Source organism: Leptodactylus fuscus, chromosome 11 (assembly GCF_031893055.1).
Source record: "Leptodactylus fuscus isolate aLepFus1 chromosome 11, aLepFus1.hap2, whole genome shotgun sequence".
NCBI classification, from domain to species: domain Eukaryota; kingdom Metazoa; phylum Chordata; class Amphibia; order Anura; family Leptodactylidae; genus Leptodactylus; species Leptodactylus fuscus.
Genome location: NC_134275.1, coordinates 58,063,533 through 58,083,365, shown reverse-complemented (window position 1 = coordinate 58,083,365; position 19,833 = coordinate 58,063,533). Strand labels below are relative to the sequence as shown.

At 42.4% G+C, this 19,833-nt stretch overlaps 1 protein-coding gene across 1 annotated transcript in view; it reads right to left on the bottom strand.

Annotated features, from left to right (window-relative positions):
- The window catches only part of CHM (CHM Rab escort protein), a 76,746-nt gene that overhangs the window by 6,188 nt on the left and 50,725 nt on the right, over positions 1-19,833 (bottom strand). The window contains exons 11-13 of the mRNA XM_075259262.1: positions 16,756-16,813; positions 15,688-15,784; positions 10,535-10,627 (exon numbers count right to left, since the gene is read on the bottom strand). Of these exons, the coding sequence (XP_075115363.1) occupies positions 10,535-10,627; positions 15,688-15,784; positions 16,756-16,813 (248 nt within the window). The remainder of the gene's footprint in view (positions 1-10,534; positions 10,628-15,687; positions 15,785-16,755; positions 16,814-19,833) is intronic.

Here is a 19,833-nt window from a genome sequence, read left to right as displayed (position 1 = left end):
TCTCAGAAGCATCAAGGTAATATGGATACATTGCAATTTTGGGCTATAGAACGAGTGAGTAGACCCTTAAGAGGAGGAAATTGGAAGCGTAAGTTGCTAAAAAGGGAATTCTATTGGATCTTAGAATTGGATACCAGATTCCCAAAAGGTCTTAATTATAAGACTGATCTTTCATATTTTTATTAGTACATTTTTTCATTTCGGCTTAATCTGATAACATCATTCATGTAGTTCTTAATATCTGTGATCACTATTGGGAAGGCCATAATATACCTAACATTAGGTTCAATATCATATAATATCACATATACAAGTTTCACACATTTCCTTTAGATTTAGGCACCGCAACATTTATCATCTTTAGTCATTATGGCTCATTGATACACACACATGTAATCCTTGTGTTTTGGGTTTTACGGACAAGTTTATTTTCAGTTATCCGTGTATAGGTAGCCTTTTGATATTTACATCATAAGTAGTGTAGCATTTGCTACTTACAAGTAATTATATGATTATATATTATATTATTACCATCTGTTTTAGTTTGCAAAGGGGTTCTAGCTTATATAGCGTCGTCAAACTTCATTATGATAGCTCCTCCTCTTTTCGAATAATGTGTCTTATTCGTGTCATTTCGTGCTCATTATTCTGCACGTTTTCTTTTTGTTTTTCATTTCACTAATTTTTATTTAATATCATAATATGGCCAAACAGGCCTGCATATAGCATTTTCAATACATATATGAAGCTCACGTTCTCTAGTCCAAAATTCGGTGCAAAATGTTTATAATATTGCTTTGTTTCATATGTTTGCGGTTTTTGGCCGATTAACGCAGTATGGATATCCATTCAATTATCTTTATATAGGACTTTAACACAAGTTGGCAAAAATAAAAGGAAATAAGAAGATTTATCTTTATCTTTATCCTTATCATAATCAAATAGAATAGAGCCAAGCAAGGGATATAACAACACCCTTATGTATTTTGTATACAATGTTTTTATTTACGTATTGCACATAAGTAGGGTTGTAGGGGGCATTCTTTTTGTATATGTTTTTTATATGTAACTAGTTTATGTCTCTCAGCATTTGGTGTGTTGTTTGCTCTTTCAATTCCGTTGGTTTGTTTGTATGCACGTTCTGTGAGTCACACATGTAGCCCATTGTCTATCTAATGTTACGTAAGAAGGCTTGACGTATATATACATCTACTGTGTGTCTCACTAAACTTGCATTCTGCCATGAGTAAGGGGCTAAAGCCCTGAAACGCGTAGGCTACTAACGCTGGTTCATTCATGCTTTGAGCACGTCTATTTTTTCATCATGCTGTAAGTGTTTGTTTTTTGTATTTTTCAAATTTTTGCACTGGTCTTCTATGTTGGTTTATTCATTTTAATTATGGACATTAAAAGTATATTTTAATTTTTGCATATTAATTGGAGTGCCGACTTCTATTTTTTGTTTTTCTGTTTATATGGCCTGGACCGGGAGGTATGAAGCCTTGAGCACCCAAGCAGAGTATTTCTAGAGTATCGCACACTATACAAGCACTTGGCACGGGGGCTGTGTTCACTTTCCATATGTTTCTAAGTCTATCCGGTTTTTCACACGTGCCCAGTGTCAGTGCAATTAGTATGGACGTACAGATTTCCAAATATATGCAATTGTAAACTAGTGCGATTTACCAGAAGACCAGTGGCATATAGATATTTTTTTTCATTTTTTTCCTTTTTCATTTTTAAACACTACAGCACTATATAGACATCAAGACATAGTAGTTTTTTTGTCCAACTTGTGAATATACACAATTTTTGATCAATTTAGAATGGATTTGGAAGCCACAGAGGATACTAGATCTAGGAAACTTGCGGATATGTTCAACAATGTCACCAGTGATAACAATGAAAATATGGACTGCAAGGAATTGTTTAAAAAATTTGAAAAAACATGGTCCGCGGAAGTGAGAACCTGGTGGGACTATAACACGTTAAAAAAATATACGGACAAGTCAATGATCCCTAGAGGCTTAAGAATGAAAAAGTTCCCTACCACAGTGTTCAATGATGCCTTTTGTACGAAATGGGAGCAGATTCTATCTCAATGCTCCCTAGACCTAATGGGACTCATTATACAGGAGGAGAAGATCAAATTGGACACGTATAAAGAGGAACTAAGTAGGATCAAAGGAGACCTATCTAAATATGAAAATTCATCTATGTACAAGGAGATGTTTCCTGCTATGCAGAGCAGGATCCAACAGCTAGAAGACAACATTATTTCCACTAAACAAAAGAAATTTAATCGGGATAAAGCTGATTATGAAGCGGATCAAGTGTACAACTGGAGTCGGTCTTCTAACACTTTTTCCTCCACTCCTAAACCTATACTGAAAAAGAGGAGGAAATCCAATTATTCGGGCAATTCCTCAAATGCATCTTCTACATCTAGAAAGGTGTCATTCAGTTCCTCGGAATCTGAAGTTATGGAGGAGGCATCTTATAGTACAAGGAAAAACATCAATATGACGACTCAAGACAAATACAAACATAACAAAAGAGGGTCAAAAAACGACAACGCAGAGGTGGCAGAAAACATAAAAGGAAAAAATCCAAGATATTTCACTCGCAAAACGAAGGAGTCACATTAAATGCCACGTCATCAATAACAAAATTACAATCATCAAGCAAATCATCAGTATTGAATTTGTCTTCCTTTCCTCTCACGGGGGACATGATTACATTACTAAACAAGGGACTTAATTTTGTTCCTTCTCAAAATTTCAATTTGACAGAGACTTTGATTGATGTCAATAAATTTGTGCGATCATTAACACTTAAACGTCATTTTTCAGGTGATAAGGAGGGAGAGGGGTTAACTATCCAGCAAAGTCAAGAGGAACAAATAGATATCCCCAATATACAGAATGAATTTTCTCATTTATTATTTGGGGAACAATTATGTTTAAAAAATCTCCAGTCTTTGGTTAACACAGGTACCACTCGACATATTCATACAGTAGGAGTTCAAACCAGTAATCCATATTTTTATCCGGTCAAGTCTAGGGTACCATGTTTGGATCAGTTTCAACATGCTATTGAATGTGAACTAAAAGCTTTACACAATGAAATGATAAACAATCGTAAAAAAGGTAATCTTACACATAAAGAACGGCTAGCTTTACAACAGCTAGCACAAAATGATTCTATTCTAATTAGCATGGCAGACAAAGGAGGCCTAGTGGTTGTCCTGGATAGAAAAGATTATATATGTGAGGTTTTGAAAATTCTACAGGATGTTACCACATATAAATCATTGTCCTCGGACCCAACAGACATTTTTAAGTCCAAATTACAGAATTTGGTACAGGAGGGAGTGGACTTGGGCATCCTATTGGATAAACAGGGTAATTATTTGGTTCCTGAGAATCCAGTTATACCTGTTTTCTATGGGGTGCCCAAGGTCCACAAAGGCATTTCTCCCCCACCACTACGCCCTATCATTTCAGGGATTAATTCCCTAAATGAAAGAATATGTCTATGGTTAGACAACCTTCTCCAACCTTTGGTAGCTAGGGTACCTGGTTTTTTGAAGGATTCAAAATGTGTTCTCAGGAGGTTTGACAATTTTAAGTGGCTAAGCAACTATGCTTGGATTACATGTGACGTAAGCAGTCTTTATTCGTGCATACCTCATAATTTAGCGATATCAGCTTTATCGCATCACTTGTATCGATACACAGAATATTCTGAGGAATTGTGTGAATTTGTTGTTTCGGTCACCCAATATTTATTAACACACAATTTTTTCTGCTTTGATGAACAATTTTACCTCCAAATTTGTGGTGCCCCCATGGGGGCCCGCTTCTCGCCATCGCTCGCTAACATTTACATGGCGTGGTGGGAGGAGCTTTTTTTGTATGCTGACACTAATCCATTTGCATCACAGATTTGCTGGTACGGCCGCTATATAGACGACCTCCTTTTGGTGTGGTCGGGTGATATAGCGGCCGTGCCAGCTTTTGTGCAGTATTTGAATGATAATCATTTGAATTTAAAATTCACTTACAATGTGCATAGGACTACAGTGGACTTTTTGGACATTTCCCTACAGGGAGATAGTGTCAATGAGAGGGTCATCAGTACTCTGTACAGAAAGCCGAACGCAGGCAATACAGTCCTACATGCTAGCAGCAATCACCCTTTCCATACAAAGAAGGCCATTCCTATGGGAGAAATGATGAGGGCTAGACGCACTTGTTCGGATGACAACAGTTTCTCTGTGGAATCCGCGAACATTTATCGTAGACTACAGGATAGGGGATACCCTAAGTGGTCTTTGGACAGAGCTACAATCTTGGCCAAAAAAAGAGATAGATCAGCTCTTTTAGTTGATAATCCTGACAATAAAAACAAAACCAGATATCAAGATTCAAATACCAATGTATATTTTTGTACTAATTATAGCAACAATTATAGTCAGATTACGACAATTATACGCAAACATCTGCCCATACTATACCAAGATGCGGTTCTTCGGGAGATAGTTCAAGAGGGATGCAATTTTATATCTCGTAAAGGTCAAAGTCTAAATAACATGCTTTCTCCTAGTATGATGCCCAAACAACGTAAACCTGTTGCAAGTACGTGGTTGGACAAACAAGGCTTCCACAAATGTGGTATGCCAAGGTGCCAAATGTGTAAATATGCTAAAAAAACTAAAGAATTTTATAATGCATTTTCCGACAAAAAATATCAAATACGCAGTTTTTTAAACTGCAGATCAGATCATGTGGTGTACACAATATGGTGCAGTGCTTGTCAGTTGCACTATGTTGGATGCACTACTCGGGCATTAAAAATCAGAATAGCGGAGCACATTGCGGATTCCATCAAAATGTTTGCAACTAATACATCGGGAGCTTCCAAGCACTTCTCTCAGAAGCATCAAGGTAATATGGATACATTGCAATTTTGGGCTATAGAACGAGTGAGTAGACCCTTAAGAGGAGGAAATTGGAAGCGTAAGTTGCTAAAAAGGGAATTCTATTGGATCTTAGAATTGGATACCAGATTCCCAAAAGGTCTTAATTATAAGACTGATCTTTCATATTTTTATTAGTACATTTTTTCATTTCGGCTTAATCTGATAACATCATTCATGTAGTTCTTAATATCTGTGATCACTATTGGGAAGGCCATAATATACCTAACATTAGGTTCAATATCATATAATATCACATATACAAGTTTCACACATTTCCTTTAGATTTAGGCACCGCAACATTTATCATCTTTAGTCATTATGGCTCATTGATACACACACATGTAATCCTTGTGTTTTGGGTTTTACGGACAAGTTTATTTTCAGTTATCCGTGTATAGGTAGCCTTTTGATATTTACATCATAAGTAGTGTAGCATTTGCTACTTACAAGTAATTATATGATTATATATTATATTATTACCATCTGTTTTAGTTTGCAAAGGGGTTCTAGCTTATATAGCGTCGTCAAACTTCATTATGATAGCTCCTCCTCTTTTCGAATAATGTGTCTTATTCGTGTCATTTCGTGCTCATTATTCTGCACGTTTTCTTTTTGTTTTTCATTTCACTAATTTTTATTTAATATCATAATATGGCCAAACAGGCCTGCATATAGCATTTTCAATACATATATGAAGCTCACGTTCTCTAGTCCAAAATTCGGTGCAAAATGTTTATAATATTGCTTTGTTTCATATGTTTGCGGTTTTTGGCCGATTAACGCAGTATGGATATCCATTCAATTATCTTTATATAGGACTTTAACACAAGTTGGCAAAAATAAAAGGAAATAAGAAGATTTATCTTTATCTTTATCCTTATCATAATCAAATAGAATAGAGCCAAGCAAGGGATATAACAACACCCTTATGTATTTTGTATACAATGTTTTTATTTACGTATTGCACATAAGTAGGGTTGTAGGGGGCATTCTTTTTGTATATGTTTTTTATATGTAACTAGTTTATGTCTCTCAGCATTTGGTGTGTTGTTTGCTCTTTCAATTCCGTTGGTTTGTTTGTATGCACGTTCTGTGAGTCACACATGTAGCCCATTGTCTATCTAATGTTACGTAAGAAGGCTTGACGTATATATACATCTACTGTGTGTCTCACTAAACTTGCATTCTGCCATGAGTAAGGGGCTAAAGCCCTGAAACGCGTAGGCTACTAACGCTGGTTCATTCATGCTTTGAGCACGTCTATTTTTTCATCATGCTGTAAGTGTTTGTTTTTTGTATTTTTCAAATTTTTGCACTGGTCTTCTATGTTGGTTTATTCATTTTAATTATGGACATTAAAAGTATATTTTAATTTTTGCATATTAATTGGAGTGCCGACTTCTATTTTTTGTTTTTCTGTTTATATGGCCTGGACCGGGAGGTATGAAGCCTTGAGCACCCAAGCAGAGTATTTCTAGAGTATCGCACACTATACAAGCACTTGGCACGGGGGCTGTGTTCACTTTCCATATGTTTCTAAGTAATGTAATGTATGTACACAGTGACTGTACCAGCAGAATAGTGAGTGCAGCTCTGGAGTATAATACAGGATATAACTCAGGATCAGTACAGGATAAGTAATGTAATGTATGTACATAGTGACTGTACCAGCAGAATAGTGAGTGCAGCTCTGGAGTATAATACAGGATATAACTCAGGATCAGTACAGGATAAGTAATGTAATGTATGTACACAGTGACTGTACCAGCAGAATAGTGAGTGCAGCTCTGGAGTATAATACAGGATGTAACTCAGGATCAGTACAGGATAAGTAATGTAATGTATGTACACAGTGACCAGCAGAATCGTGAGTGCAGCTCTGGAAAATTCTTCCTTTACGTGACATGTCCGGCTCTCATCTTGTGTCACAGATACCCCAGGACAAGCTACTGCTGTTGATGATGATGTCCGCAGTTTTATCTCACCCCTCCCAGTCAGCAGACTATAATCCGTTCCTTGTATACAGTACAATCAGTGCTGATACACTGTAACCCCCAGAGCTGCACTCCTCGCTCTCCACACTTCATCTCCTGTCATTATCTTACAGCGGTTGTCAGATACTTCCCAGAAAACAGAAAATCTACATAAGTACTGGGTGTCAGCGAGAGCCGCCCGGATTTACACAATTACATATTTTGCAGCATCCGACAAAACTGGATTAAATCCGTTTTGTATTATTCCTGGGATGTAAAGAACGCGCCGAGTTGTCAGGCTGAAATGTCAAGGAAGTCATTAATACAAATGTCAGGGTACGGCAATAAACACGACGAGGGGGCACCGGGGCTAATGGATTCCACTAAGCAGATGAAAGGCTCCCAATATCTGGTGTAAGTGACTCTCCGCCGCTCCCACAACCTGTTTATTATGTGTCATTTCTTCATATGATAATTGCTTTCTTTTCTCTCCTTGACAAAGCAGAGTCCAGAGCAGAACTGTGTGATAGTAAAAGAACAAAGACCGAAGACGGCGGGCACGTAACGGGCGATGTCACCGCTCACAGCCGAAGCGGGTGCTCAAATGGCTGAAAGAACTTTTCAATCATCCTCATGAACACCTGACACTGCCCACAAAATTAAAGCCCCGCTCCATTAAAGGGGATGTTATCTATTGATGACCCAGGATAGGAAATCAATAAGTTATTGGCAGGGAAGTCGATACCCAGGATCCTCACAGATCAGCTCAGGCATCACGGTCATTGGTCACCTGGTACAACAGCAGCTCAGTCCTATTCAAGTAAAAGCAGTTGAGCTGCAGTACAAAGCACAGCCACAATGCAACGTATGGCGCTGTGCTTGGTATTCAGCTATGAGGATGAAGTGTTTCCATCAGATGAGTTGTGGGGTTCCTGGATGTTGGACCCCCAATGATCATATATTGCTGACCTATGTTAAGGGTAGTTGATTAATATATATATTTTTAGATTGTGAGCCCCATATAGGGATCACAATGTACATTTTTTTTCCTATCAGTATGTCTTTGTAGAACGAGAGGAAATCCATACAAACACGGAGAGAACATACAAACTCCTTGCAGATGTTGTTCCTGGCGGGATTCGAACCCAGGACTTCAGTGCTGCAAGTCTGCAGTGCTAACCACTGAGCCACCGTGTTGCCCCAGTAGTTGATAAATATTTTGTCACACAAAAACCTTTTAAAGGGGTTGTGTCAGGACTGTAGAATCACCTTTTTCCGATGGACACAGAGGTTCTGGCCTTGTCTTGACCCACAGATCACATGATCGGAAACAACGTATCAATCCAGGGGTCACTCTGAACCTCCCTTATTTCCTGCGCTATGTAGGCTGGAGCGAGGGAGCAGAGCGCTGCCTCTGATCACATGACCCAAGGATCAGGACGAGGCTGGAACCCCAGGTCCATCATCATGAGGCCCTGAACGGACTCTAGTCCTGTTCAATGGGACACTGGGAACAAGGGAGTATGCTTTTTTATTTTATCCTTACCCTGGGATTGCTGCAGAGCTTGGTCCAATTCCTGGATCACCCCTTTAAGGCTTGTAAATGTGGCTGAGCTGAGGTCAGACTGATGCTAAGTGCACACTGGCATTGCCTGTCTATTGTTCTGGTCCGTCGGAGGACTCTAGAACATAAGACAAGCAGACCAGTAAAATAGCAGTTACATACGGAGGAGACCAGCGGATCCTGTTGATCCCACAAGGTCCATCAGGAGCCCATTGTTTTAAAACTGACAATGGCGGACAAACAAGTCATGCGTGCAGGTCTTTTTCGACAGCTGATTTCAGGCGGACATTCCAATGGAGACTCTGGCGCAAATGTGAACATGGCCTAGGACAACCAACCTGCCCCATGGACTTGTGTATTCTTAAATGGGATATGATCGGTCAGCTTCTGTCTATGCTCTCCCACATAGCCGTGAGGTCGGCCATGTTATATCCTGATGCCTGTGTCTGCGTGCTTAGTGTTAGTGAATGCTGTATACACCAGGGCACCTTTACCTGCTCCTTGGAGGCAAGTCTACAGACTGAAGACCTCCCTCAGTAATGATGTCATAGACCCGCCCCTGAGGAACATAAGCACCAGACTTATCCTGCCACGAGTCAGATTATTACGATTTATGGACCATCAAATTCCAGACCTTTGCTGAACTTAGGTTTTTATGGGACAAGATGACTTTTTAGGAGGATCTTTCAGTCTAATTCGAGTGGATATCTTCTTATGGGAAGAGAAAAGTGAGCGCGGCCTATCAGTCAGCCTATGGTTGGCGGTCTGTCATTAGCGAGCCTTTTATCATGTATTTTGTAAGGTTAGGGAATCGTTTAATATGCTAATGAAATCCACCAGCCTGTGAACAAATGGTCTCCTGATAAAACGCTGCTAAGAAAAAATATCTGAAAAAGTTGCTATTACTGGAAAGTTCGGGCGACTCACTAAGCAGGAGGATGAATGAAGTTCTTTGGCGCAGGTGACTTTGTCGGACTGACCTGCCATGGGCCGCTGCTCGCCACCTCTGCTGATTCATTCTCCAGGACTCCGCCAGTATTTGTTCTGACATTTTAATTAAAATACGACCAAGGCCTCCTCGCCAGAAGATAAAAAAAAAGATGGCAGAGCGCGACGCGGGGGGCTCCAGGGGACGCTTACCACGATACGAGGAATGTGAAGAGCCAATACATCATGGCTGACCAGCCGCTCCTGACATTATAAACTCCTCCACCTCATCTATAATGTGACCGAAGATGTAACAAAACTCGGATACTCGCAAGATACATGTATCTAATCATCGGCTCACCCAATGGCCTATGGGAATTAAACATAGGGCTGGTAGAGGTGGACTGGAGAATGGGTGGGATCAATGATTTGTGGGTGTGGTCACTAGTAGACAGAAGATAGTATATATATTTATATATATATATATTGTGGGGAATCGCTCAGGTAGATGCTTGTAGCAGTGCAGGAAACAGGGACACAGACACTGCATTGCATACAAGTTCAGGCAGATAATATACAGCATAGCCTAGGAGGGTGTGGCTAATGATCAGTGGGTGCGGTCAGTGTATAGTAGATAATGAGTACAGCATAGCCTAGGTGGGTGTGGCTAATGATCAGTGGGTGTGGTCAGTGTATAGTAGATAATGAGTACAGCATAGCCTAGGTGGGTGTGGCTAATGATCAGTGGGTGTGGTCAGTGTATAGTAGATAATGAATACAGCATAGCCTAGGTGGGTGTGGCTAATGATCAGTGGGTGTGGTCAGTGTATAGTAGATAATGAGTACAGCATAGCCTAGGTGGGTGTGGCTAATGATCAGTGGGTGTGGTCAGTGTATAGTAAATAATGGGAACAGCATAGCCTAGGTGGGTGTGTCTAATAATCAGTGGGTGTGGTCAGTGTATAGTAGACAATATACAGCATAGCCTAGGTGGGTGTGGCTAATGATCAGTGGGTGTGGTTATCAGTGCAGGTTGGGGCTTATGAATACGGAGACGGCTATTATCACCAGTGATTTTCAGCTCACCTTCTGAGTCCAGTGTGAACAGCTTCCTCACCACGTCCTCCAGGTCTTCTCGCGCTGTCTTCTTTGCGGACGGACACGTCAGATGGACGAGATCTACAGTCAGACAATTAATAAGATCATGAAATGAACCCCACAACAATGAGTAACATTTATCACATTGGGTCACCCGGGTACGACCTGGGTTCTGCTACATCACTGCCTTCCATACCAAGACATTCTTAAAGGGACAGTCCAGTACAACAGGTATTTCCGTTCACTGATCCAAATCTGTTAAAAACATGTTGCCATTGTTATGGCTTAACCTTAAAGGCAGGTGACCTGAGTATGGCATGCTGTGCCTTGTAGTTCCACAAAAGGAGTCGGGACATCAAAAGAAGCCAAAAAAAATAAAAATGAATGAAGTTCTAGTTTTGGGTGTTGTTTTCCATAATGCTTGATGTGTTTCCTCATTAGGGCAACAATACTGAAAGGAACGGTGGGCACAAAGCGGGCGTAATTAATAGACGCGACGGCCGACAAATACAAACATCATTTGGTTCTACAAAGGGACTGTCTGATGCCCATTGGCAATCAAAGGACACTTTAAGTCTCCAAAGACTTTGCTCTACAACTTCCATAAACTTTTAATGAACTGGATTTTTTCATTTCTCGCAGGAGATCAAAGTCTCGGCGCAGTACAATCTCCTTTTCATGTTTAATAATAATTAGTCTCATCTGGTTTGGTGCGGTAATCCGATCACAGCCTAAAACACTGGGGCCTATGTAGTCTGCAACCTGACAATTATCTCGCCCACTGACACACACAGCCGGGGCGAACAACCCCGGGACGGGAATGGGGAGCGCCCCCCAAACCCACAGAAACACAACAAAATCCACCCCAATATACTGTTACCAAAGATGGCGACAATGTCACAGGAGATACAGCGAGGACGAGGAGTGCTGGGATGGGCCAAAGGGGATGATGTTCGGACGTTGCCTAATATATCATCATAAATATCCAATCAAGAAAAGATGGGTCATAATCTATAAGGCTGTTGTCATTCAGCTTTCCCATACTATGGACGAGCAATTCCATCACACTATATAACTGATCATGGGTCTGGCAAAGCTGAGTGGCCATAGTGGTTGTTCAGAGCTTTCCCAAGTACACACACATCAATGCTGTTCAGGATCTGTAAAGCTGGAATATCAATGGTGACATAGGAAAAGCTGTGTGCGTGTAGATATGTCAATGGATACAACTAGCACAAGGCTTGTCACCCAGCTTTCCTAGACATCTGAACAGCAAATCTGATGTAAACACAGAGATAAGGGCATGGGATGGATCACTGCACACTGACCATTTAGGCATTAAGGAAAGCTGGGTGGCCATATTGTTACTAAACCAGAAATGCAAACAACTCACGGCATTATACAACTAAGGTCGGGAGTCTGGGAAAGCCAGGAATCCATACTGCTTATCACTCAGCTTTCCTAGTCTCCTGAACAGCACCTGATTTAGCAGTGAATGACCAATGCCTCCAGTTCGGTGTGTAAGTAATCACATGCACCATTCAGGAGTTTTGGAAAAGCTGGGTAGCCATATTTCCTCTAATTTCAGTCTAATTTAGTCAATTTAGGAGTCTGGTAAAGCCAGGCATCCATATTGCTTATCACTTAGCTTTCCCAGTCTCCTGAACAGCATCTGCCTTGCGCAGTTATCCAGCCTCGCTTCTGTCAATCACTAACCAAACAGACCATGCAGGAGATTGGAAAGCTGGGTATACATAGTGCTTATCACTCAGCTTTCCCAGGCTCCTGAACAGCATCTGCCTTGCGCAATGATCCAGCCTCACTTCTCTCAATTCCTAACCAGACAGACCATTCAGGAGTTTGGAAAGCTGGGTATCCATATTGCTTCTAGCCAAGCTTTCCCTTGGTATAATTTAATCAACGTACAATTTAGGAGTCTAGGACAGCATGTGATAATCAGGAGTTTGGGAAAGTTGGGTTGCCATAGAGCTTCTAGCCCAGCATAATTTAGGCAGGAGCTGGAGAAATCCAGGCGTTCATTTTGCTTGTCACCCAACGTTCCCTTTAATGTCAGGCGGTGTTCGGTGCACCCGCCAGGGCGATTGGTTGGCATCCGTTAATGACACTACTTAGCAGATGAGGACGACGTTGTTACGAAGGGAAACATTAAGGCAAAGACTAATTGATTTAAAATAGGTTTTATAGATTTTTGCTCCAGTCGGTTATAAAATCATCAGATCCGCCGGCGTTTCATTTCAATATCGCCTTTATCATGTCATTTCGGGTCTGACGGACTCATAAAACCTCATCAGCGCGCCTCCTGATTATGTTTGATTTACTCAGGTGGAGTGGCATTAGTTACCGCGCCTGCCAGCATTTGTCTTCAGGTAATTCTCCGGGGAGAAGAGCGATGAGCTTCTCTACGCGATTCCATCATTAGCACCGGGAAATTTTTTTAGGGGCCGAGAGAACGACTTTGGTTCCGGTCAGCTGGCGCTGCCGATGATGGGACTGTCATTCCTGCGGGTGATCAAAGGCGAGAGAGATTTGTATATTTATCTTACGCAATTGTCTGACGGGGAGATCGCTCACTCGGATCTCATTTACTCGTAATGAAGTGAAAACACGATGCCAGGATTTATGGCAGGCCCAGGATCATCCCGCAAAATATTCTACAGGACAATTTTTTTTGTGCTAATACCGTGAGATGGGCACGAGACAATGGAGGGGGGGGGATGACAGGAGGTCAATAGGGTGCAGGAACTGAGATCACACGAGGATTGATGAAGGGCAGAGAAAAGCAAAAATTGGTGCAAAAATTTACAATTTTCTTCTTTGACCAATTTCTAGAAAAGTGGCAAAATAATATTGGAATTTAGTGCAAAATTTACTACAAATTCTGTCAGAAAATGGAAACATTTTTTAGCACGAATCTATGCAGGTTCATATCTAGTGCAGGTCTGATATTCTGGGGCACACATAGCTAGAGATGTGTCTCTTAAAGGGGTTGTCCAGGATCATAGAATTAAATGCAAGCAAGTCTAGTAAATACAACATGCAAAAATTCTCCGGCATCCTCTCTTCCATTCTTGCACTGGGCCGACCATCACCGTTCTGTATACAAAGGGGCTGCAAAGATGATGGAGGGCGGAGGGCCGGTCCAGTGCAGGAACAGAGGGGTGAATGCAGGTAAGTATCTGTACCTTTTTTATTGTCTAGTCCTTCCCTGCATTTAACTTTAAAGCCAAGGCCTCACGCAGCAAACTGTAGCCAAAAACATGGCGGAAATGCATCATGATCATGGACAGAATACGGGAAATAACCACGGCCGTGTGCAAAGGGCGCATGAAAATTACCCTAACAGAGATGGAAAACTATGGCACATTTTGCTATTTAAAAAAAATAACAAAAAACAAAACATGCAACGTTGAAAACAGAAACATTTTTCCTCTTTTTTTTTTTTTTACATTTTCTCAGATACAAAAATAAAAAACAAGCAAAAATAAAGCCCTAAATTATTCAAGTAACCAGAATAAAAAGATGTCCGGTCATGAACTGAGGAAAATCGCCCAGACATGAAGTGGTTTAGGGGATTGTCATGAATGTAATCTTTAGGTGACAGATTGGTGGGGTCCGAGCAGTGAGCAGATCTGTTGGTGCAGGGTTTCGGCCTCTGGATGTAAGGCTCAGTTCACATCCGCGCCCGGTCTCCATATGGGCGTTCGTTTGCCTTTCCGCATTTTTCACCCTTTTCGGGTGTAAACCAAACATAAACCATGCAGACCCTATTATAGTCTATGGGGTCTGCGGGTTTCCTAAGGTAACGGTTTTTTATGCGGATTCGGTTTCCGTCCGAGGGGGGTCCCTAAGTGAACTCCCCAAACAGAAGCCCATGTGCAGATGTGAACCAGGCCTTAGGCTGAATTCACATTACAATACATTGTCAGGAAAGTTACAGCCTATATGTCTAACATACCTATAGGTCTCTGTTCATATGATGGAGGCCAAAAGATTCTTCTCTTGGTCTTTGCGGGATGGTTACATGTTGGAATGGGAACTTCTGCACTTCTGCTATTGCAAAACTACAACTCCCAGCATGCACGCTTTCTCAGTTGTTCTCTGAACTCCCACAGAAGTGGCTGGAGCATGCTGGGAGTTGTAGTTTCACAAAAGCTGATCTAAAAGCTGATGGTCCCTTGGTATAGTGCACACAGAGACCATTGTTTTTGTAATGGGAGCCTATGGGTGACATACCTTGCTGTATACAGTGACCTACAACAACAAATCCTCCTGATGTATACCATTCGATGCAAACATATAGTGAACAGGCGCTAAACCAGATTGTTCACTTGCACTGACAACAAGCAGAGGTATTAAGAACCTGAAGAACAGATCCATAGTCTATGCCGCGGTAGATCTGTCCGTTATACATGGATTAGGGAATATTATTAGCGTTCTCCTCTAGGTTCCTGCCTAGCAATGACTGTTTCGCGGGGCGCGCGTCCAGAGAGGGGCGGCCGGCGGCTCCATTCTATGAGAGCAGAGACAGTTATAAAGTGTCGGGCGCTCTAAACAATCACATCGTGACATTATCCAGCTTAAGCAAATTGCGGTGTAAGTGGAAGTGATGTCCCTCGCAGCGATACAATCTGAGTAATAACCAGGATCTCCTTATCGCACTTGACACGGCAGCGGCCGCTACATCTATAAAGGGAGGGAGCAGCGGCGGCGGCTGCAATTGTCACGGAGAGCAGCGATCACTGCACTTAGCTGCGGCTCCAGGATGTTATTTGTGTTGAGGCAGAAAGATTGTTAGACGCCTCAATAGAGAAGATACAAGTAGAAGACGGGGAGACACAATTACACGCTCCATAGAGGCTGACCACCCTCTCCAAGACCAGAGTGGGGGGGGGGAGAGCACCTTAAATAAACCGAACGGGGTCACAGGTCAATGGAAACACTCCGAGATAAAATACACAGGGCTGATGTCATGTCGTATGAGAAGGGGTACACAACAGAAGGCTGCAGGGGTGGAGGGAGCAGGGCCACCAGCAGCACAGAGTATCTCAGGAGAGAAGACTGATGAGACTGTCTCTGTATGTTATTGGGATGAAAGAATAAAGGCGGACATTGCTACGTACATGTATGTTTCATGCAGGTGTTTGTAGAAGAGCAGAGCTCGGTCAGGTGCACGGTGGGCTGATGGTCCTCATCCGGGGGAACCGTCAGGACAGAAATCTAAAGATGAGACAGAGAAAGCATCATAGAAACATAAGTAATAAAACTGAGGACTGAGAATGCACGACAGATAGATAGATAGATAGATAAGAGATAGATAGATAGGAGAGATAGATAGATAGATAGATAGATAGATAGATATTAGATAGATAGGAGATAGATAGATAGATAGATAGATAGGAGATAGATAGATAGGAGATAGATAGATAGATAGATAGATAGATAGATAGATAGATAGATAGGAGATAGATAGATAGGAGATAGATAGATAGATAGATAGATAGATAGATAGATAGGAGATAGATAGATAGGAGATAGATAGATAGATAGATAGATAGATAGATAGATAGATAGATAGGAGATAGATAGATAGATAGATAGATAGATAGATAGATAGATAGATAGATAGATAGAGTAGGTAACAGGGCTGATACATTCTCTTCCTATGTATATATCACTGACATTCTGTACATTATCTGCAGTGAGAACTTTCCAGAACATTATCCCCTGGACCGGTGCCAGCAGAACAGGTTTCCCGTCTGAAGGATTTATCTCACATTTCAGATCCCGTTTCCCTGACACTGATTATAATGATAGAAAACAATCATTTTATAACCAGTTTAGAACTCGCAGTAGACGGCGGCGGCGGCTGCTGCGCTTTATTTTCTCCGCGCTGACAGCCTCACTATATTATTCTCAATTATTTACTAATATTTACTGCAGATTTGGTGCCAATTAAATCTCAGACGTCGTCACAACTCAAGTTGAAAATTTCCACCATCTGGTGTCTCCTTGAGAAATACAGAAAGAATTCAGGAGTCTCGATTCTAGCAGCGCCGCCGCCACGCACACAGTTGTGTATCACTACAGAGTAATGTACGGTGCAGGAGGATAATAGACAAGGGAAGAGGTCACAGCTCAACACCAGCACCCCCCAGAGGACACAGGCATAACACGTGGGCACCACCTACCTCCTGGTCCGATCTCAAGATGGAACGGTCGGTAATGAGAATTGCCCTGGAGATCTGCCTGAAGAAGAGACAACTGTGATCATTATGTCTTCTAATCTATTTAGCACCATCACTCCCATCATCCCTGTCCTCAGGAGCTCACAGTCTATTCTACCGCTGTCACACAATGTATCACTCCCATCATCCCTGTCCTCAGGAGCTCACAATCTATTCTACCGCTGTCACACAATGTATCACTCCCATCATCCCTGTCCTCAGGAGCTCACAATCTATTCTACCAATGTCACACAATGTATCACTCCCATCATCCCTGTCCTCAGGAGCTCACAATCTATTCTACCGCTGTCACACAATGTATCACTCCCATCATCCCTGTCCTAAGGAGCTCACAATCTATTCTACCACTCTCACACAATGTATCACTCCCATCATCCCTGTCCTCAGGAGCTCACAATCTATTCTACCGCTGTCACACAATGTATCACTCCCATCATCCCTGTCCTCAGGAGCTCACAATCTATTCTACCGCTGTCACACAATGTATCACTCCCATCATCCCTGTCCTCAGGAGCTCACAATCTATTCTACCACTCTCACACAATGTATCACTCCCATCATCCCAGTCCTCAGGAGCTCACAATCTATTCTACCGCTGTCATACAATGTATCACTCCCATCATCCCTGTCCTCAGGAGCTCACAATCTATTCTACCGCTGTCACACAATGTATCACTCCCATCATCCCTGTCCTCAGGAGCTCACAATCTATTCTACCTCTGTCACACAATGTATCACTCCCATCATCCCTGTCCTCAGGAGCTCACAATCTATTCTACCGCTGTCACACAATGTATCACTCCCATCATCTCTGCCTCAGGAGCTCACAATCTATTCTACCGCTGTCACACAATGTATCACTCCCATCATCCCTGTCCTCAGGAGCTCACAATCTATTCTACCGCTGTCACACAATGTATCACTCCTATCATCCCTGTCCTCAGGAGCTCACAATCTATTCTACCGCTGTCGTACAATGTATCACTCCCATCATCCCCGTCCTCAGGAGCTCACAATCTATTCTACCAATGTCACACAATGTATCACTCCCATCATCCCTGTCCTCAGGAGCTCACAATCTATTCTACCGCTGTCACACAATGTATCACTCCCATCATCCCTGTCCTAAGGAGCTCACAATCTATTCTACCGCTGTCACACAATGTATCACTCCCATCATCCCTGTCCTCAGGAGCTCACAATCTATTCTACCGCTGTCACACAATGTATCACTCCCATCATCCCTGTCCTCAGGAGCTCACAATCTATTCTACCTCTGTCACACAATGTATCACTCCCATCATCCCTGTCCTCAGGAGCTCACAATCTATTCTACCGCTGTCACACAATGTATCACTCCCATCATCTCTGTCCTCAGGAGCTCACAATCTATTCTACCTCTGTCACACAATGTATCACTCCCATCATCCCTGTCCTCAGGAGCTCACAATCTATTCTACCGCTGTCACACAATGTATCACTCCCATCATCCCTGTCCTCAGGAGCTCACAATCTATTCTACCTCTGTCACACAATGTATCACTCCCATAATCCCTGTCCTCAGGAGCTCACAATCTATTCTACCGCTGTCACACAATGTATCACTCCCATCATCCCTGTCCTCAGGAGCTCACAATCTATTCTACCTCTGTCACACAATGTATCACTCCCATCATCCCTGTCCTCAGGAGCTCACAATCTATTCTACCGCTGTCACACAATGTATCACTCCCATCATCTCTGCCTCAGGAGCTCACAATCTATTCTACCGCTGTCACACAATGTATCACTCCCATCATCCCTGTCCTCAGGAGCTCACAATCTATTCTACCGCTGTCACACAATGTATCACTCCTATCATCCCTGTCCTCAGGAGCTCACAATCTATTCTACCGCTGTCGTACAATGTATCACTCCCATCATCCCCGTCCTCAGGAGCTCACAATCTATTCTACCAATGTCACACAATGTATCACTCCCATCATCCCTGTCCTCAGGAGCTCACAATCTATTCTACCGCTGTCACACAATGTATCACTCCCATCATCCCTGTCCTAAGGAGCTCACAATCTATTCTACCGCTGTCACACAATGTATCACTCCCATCATCCCTGTCCTCAGGAGCTCACAATCTATTCTACCGCTGTCACACAATGTATCACTCCCATCATCCCTGTCCTCAGGAGCCCACAATCTATTCTACCGCTGTCACACAATGTATCACTCCCATCATACCTGTCCTCAGGAGCTCACAATCTATTCTACCGCTGTCACACAATGTATCACTCCCATCATCCCTGTCTTCAGGAGCTCACAATCTATTCTACCGCTGTCATACAATGTATCACTCCCATCATCCCTGTCCTCAGGAGCTCACAATCTATTCTACCGCTGTCACACAATGTATCACTCCCATCATCCCTGTCCTCAGGAGCTCACAATCTATTCTACCGCTGTCACACAATGTATCACTCCCATAATCCCTGTCCTCAGGAGCTCACAATCTATTCTACCGCTGTCACACAATGTATCACTCCCATCATCCCAGTCCTCAGGAGCTCACAATCTATTCTACCGCTGTCACACAATGTATCACTCCCATCATCCCTGTCCTCAGGAGCTCACAATCTATTCTACCGCTGTCACACAATGTATCACTCCCATCATCCCTGTGCTCAGGAGCTCACAATCTATTCTACCACTGTCACACAATGTATCACTCCCATCATCCCTGTCCTCAGGAGCTCACAATCTATTCTACCGCTGTCACACAATGTATCACTCCCATCATCCCTGTCCTCAGGAGCTCACAATCTATTCTACCGCTGTCGTACAATGTATCACTCCTATCATCCCAGTCCTCAGGAGCTCACAATCTATTCTACCGCTGTCACACAATGTATCACTCCCATCATCCCTGTCCTCAGGAGCTCACAATCTATTCTACCGCTGTCACACAATGTATCACTCCCATCATCCCTGTGCTCAGGAGCTCACAATCTATTCTACCACTGTCACACA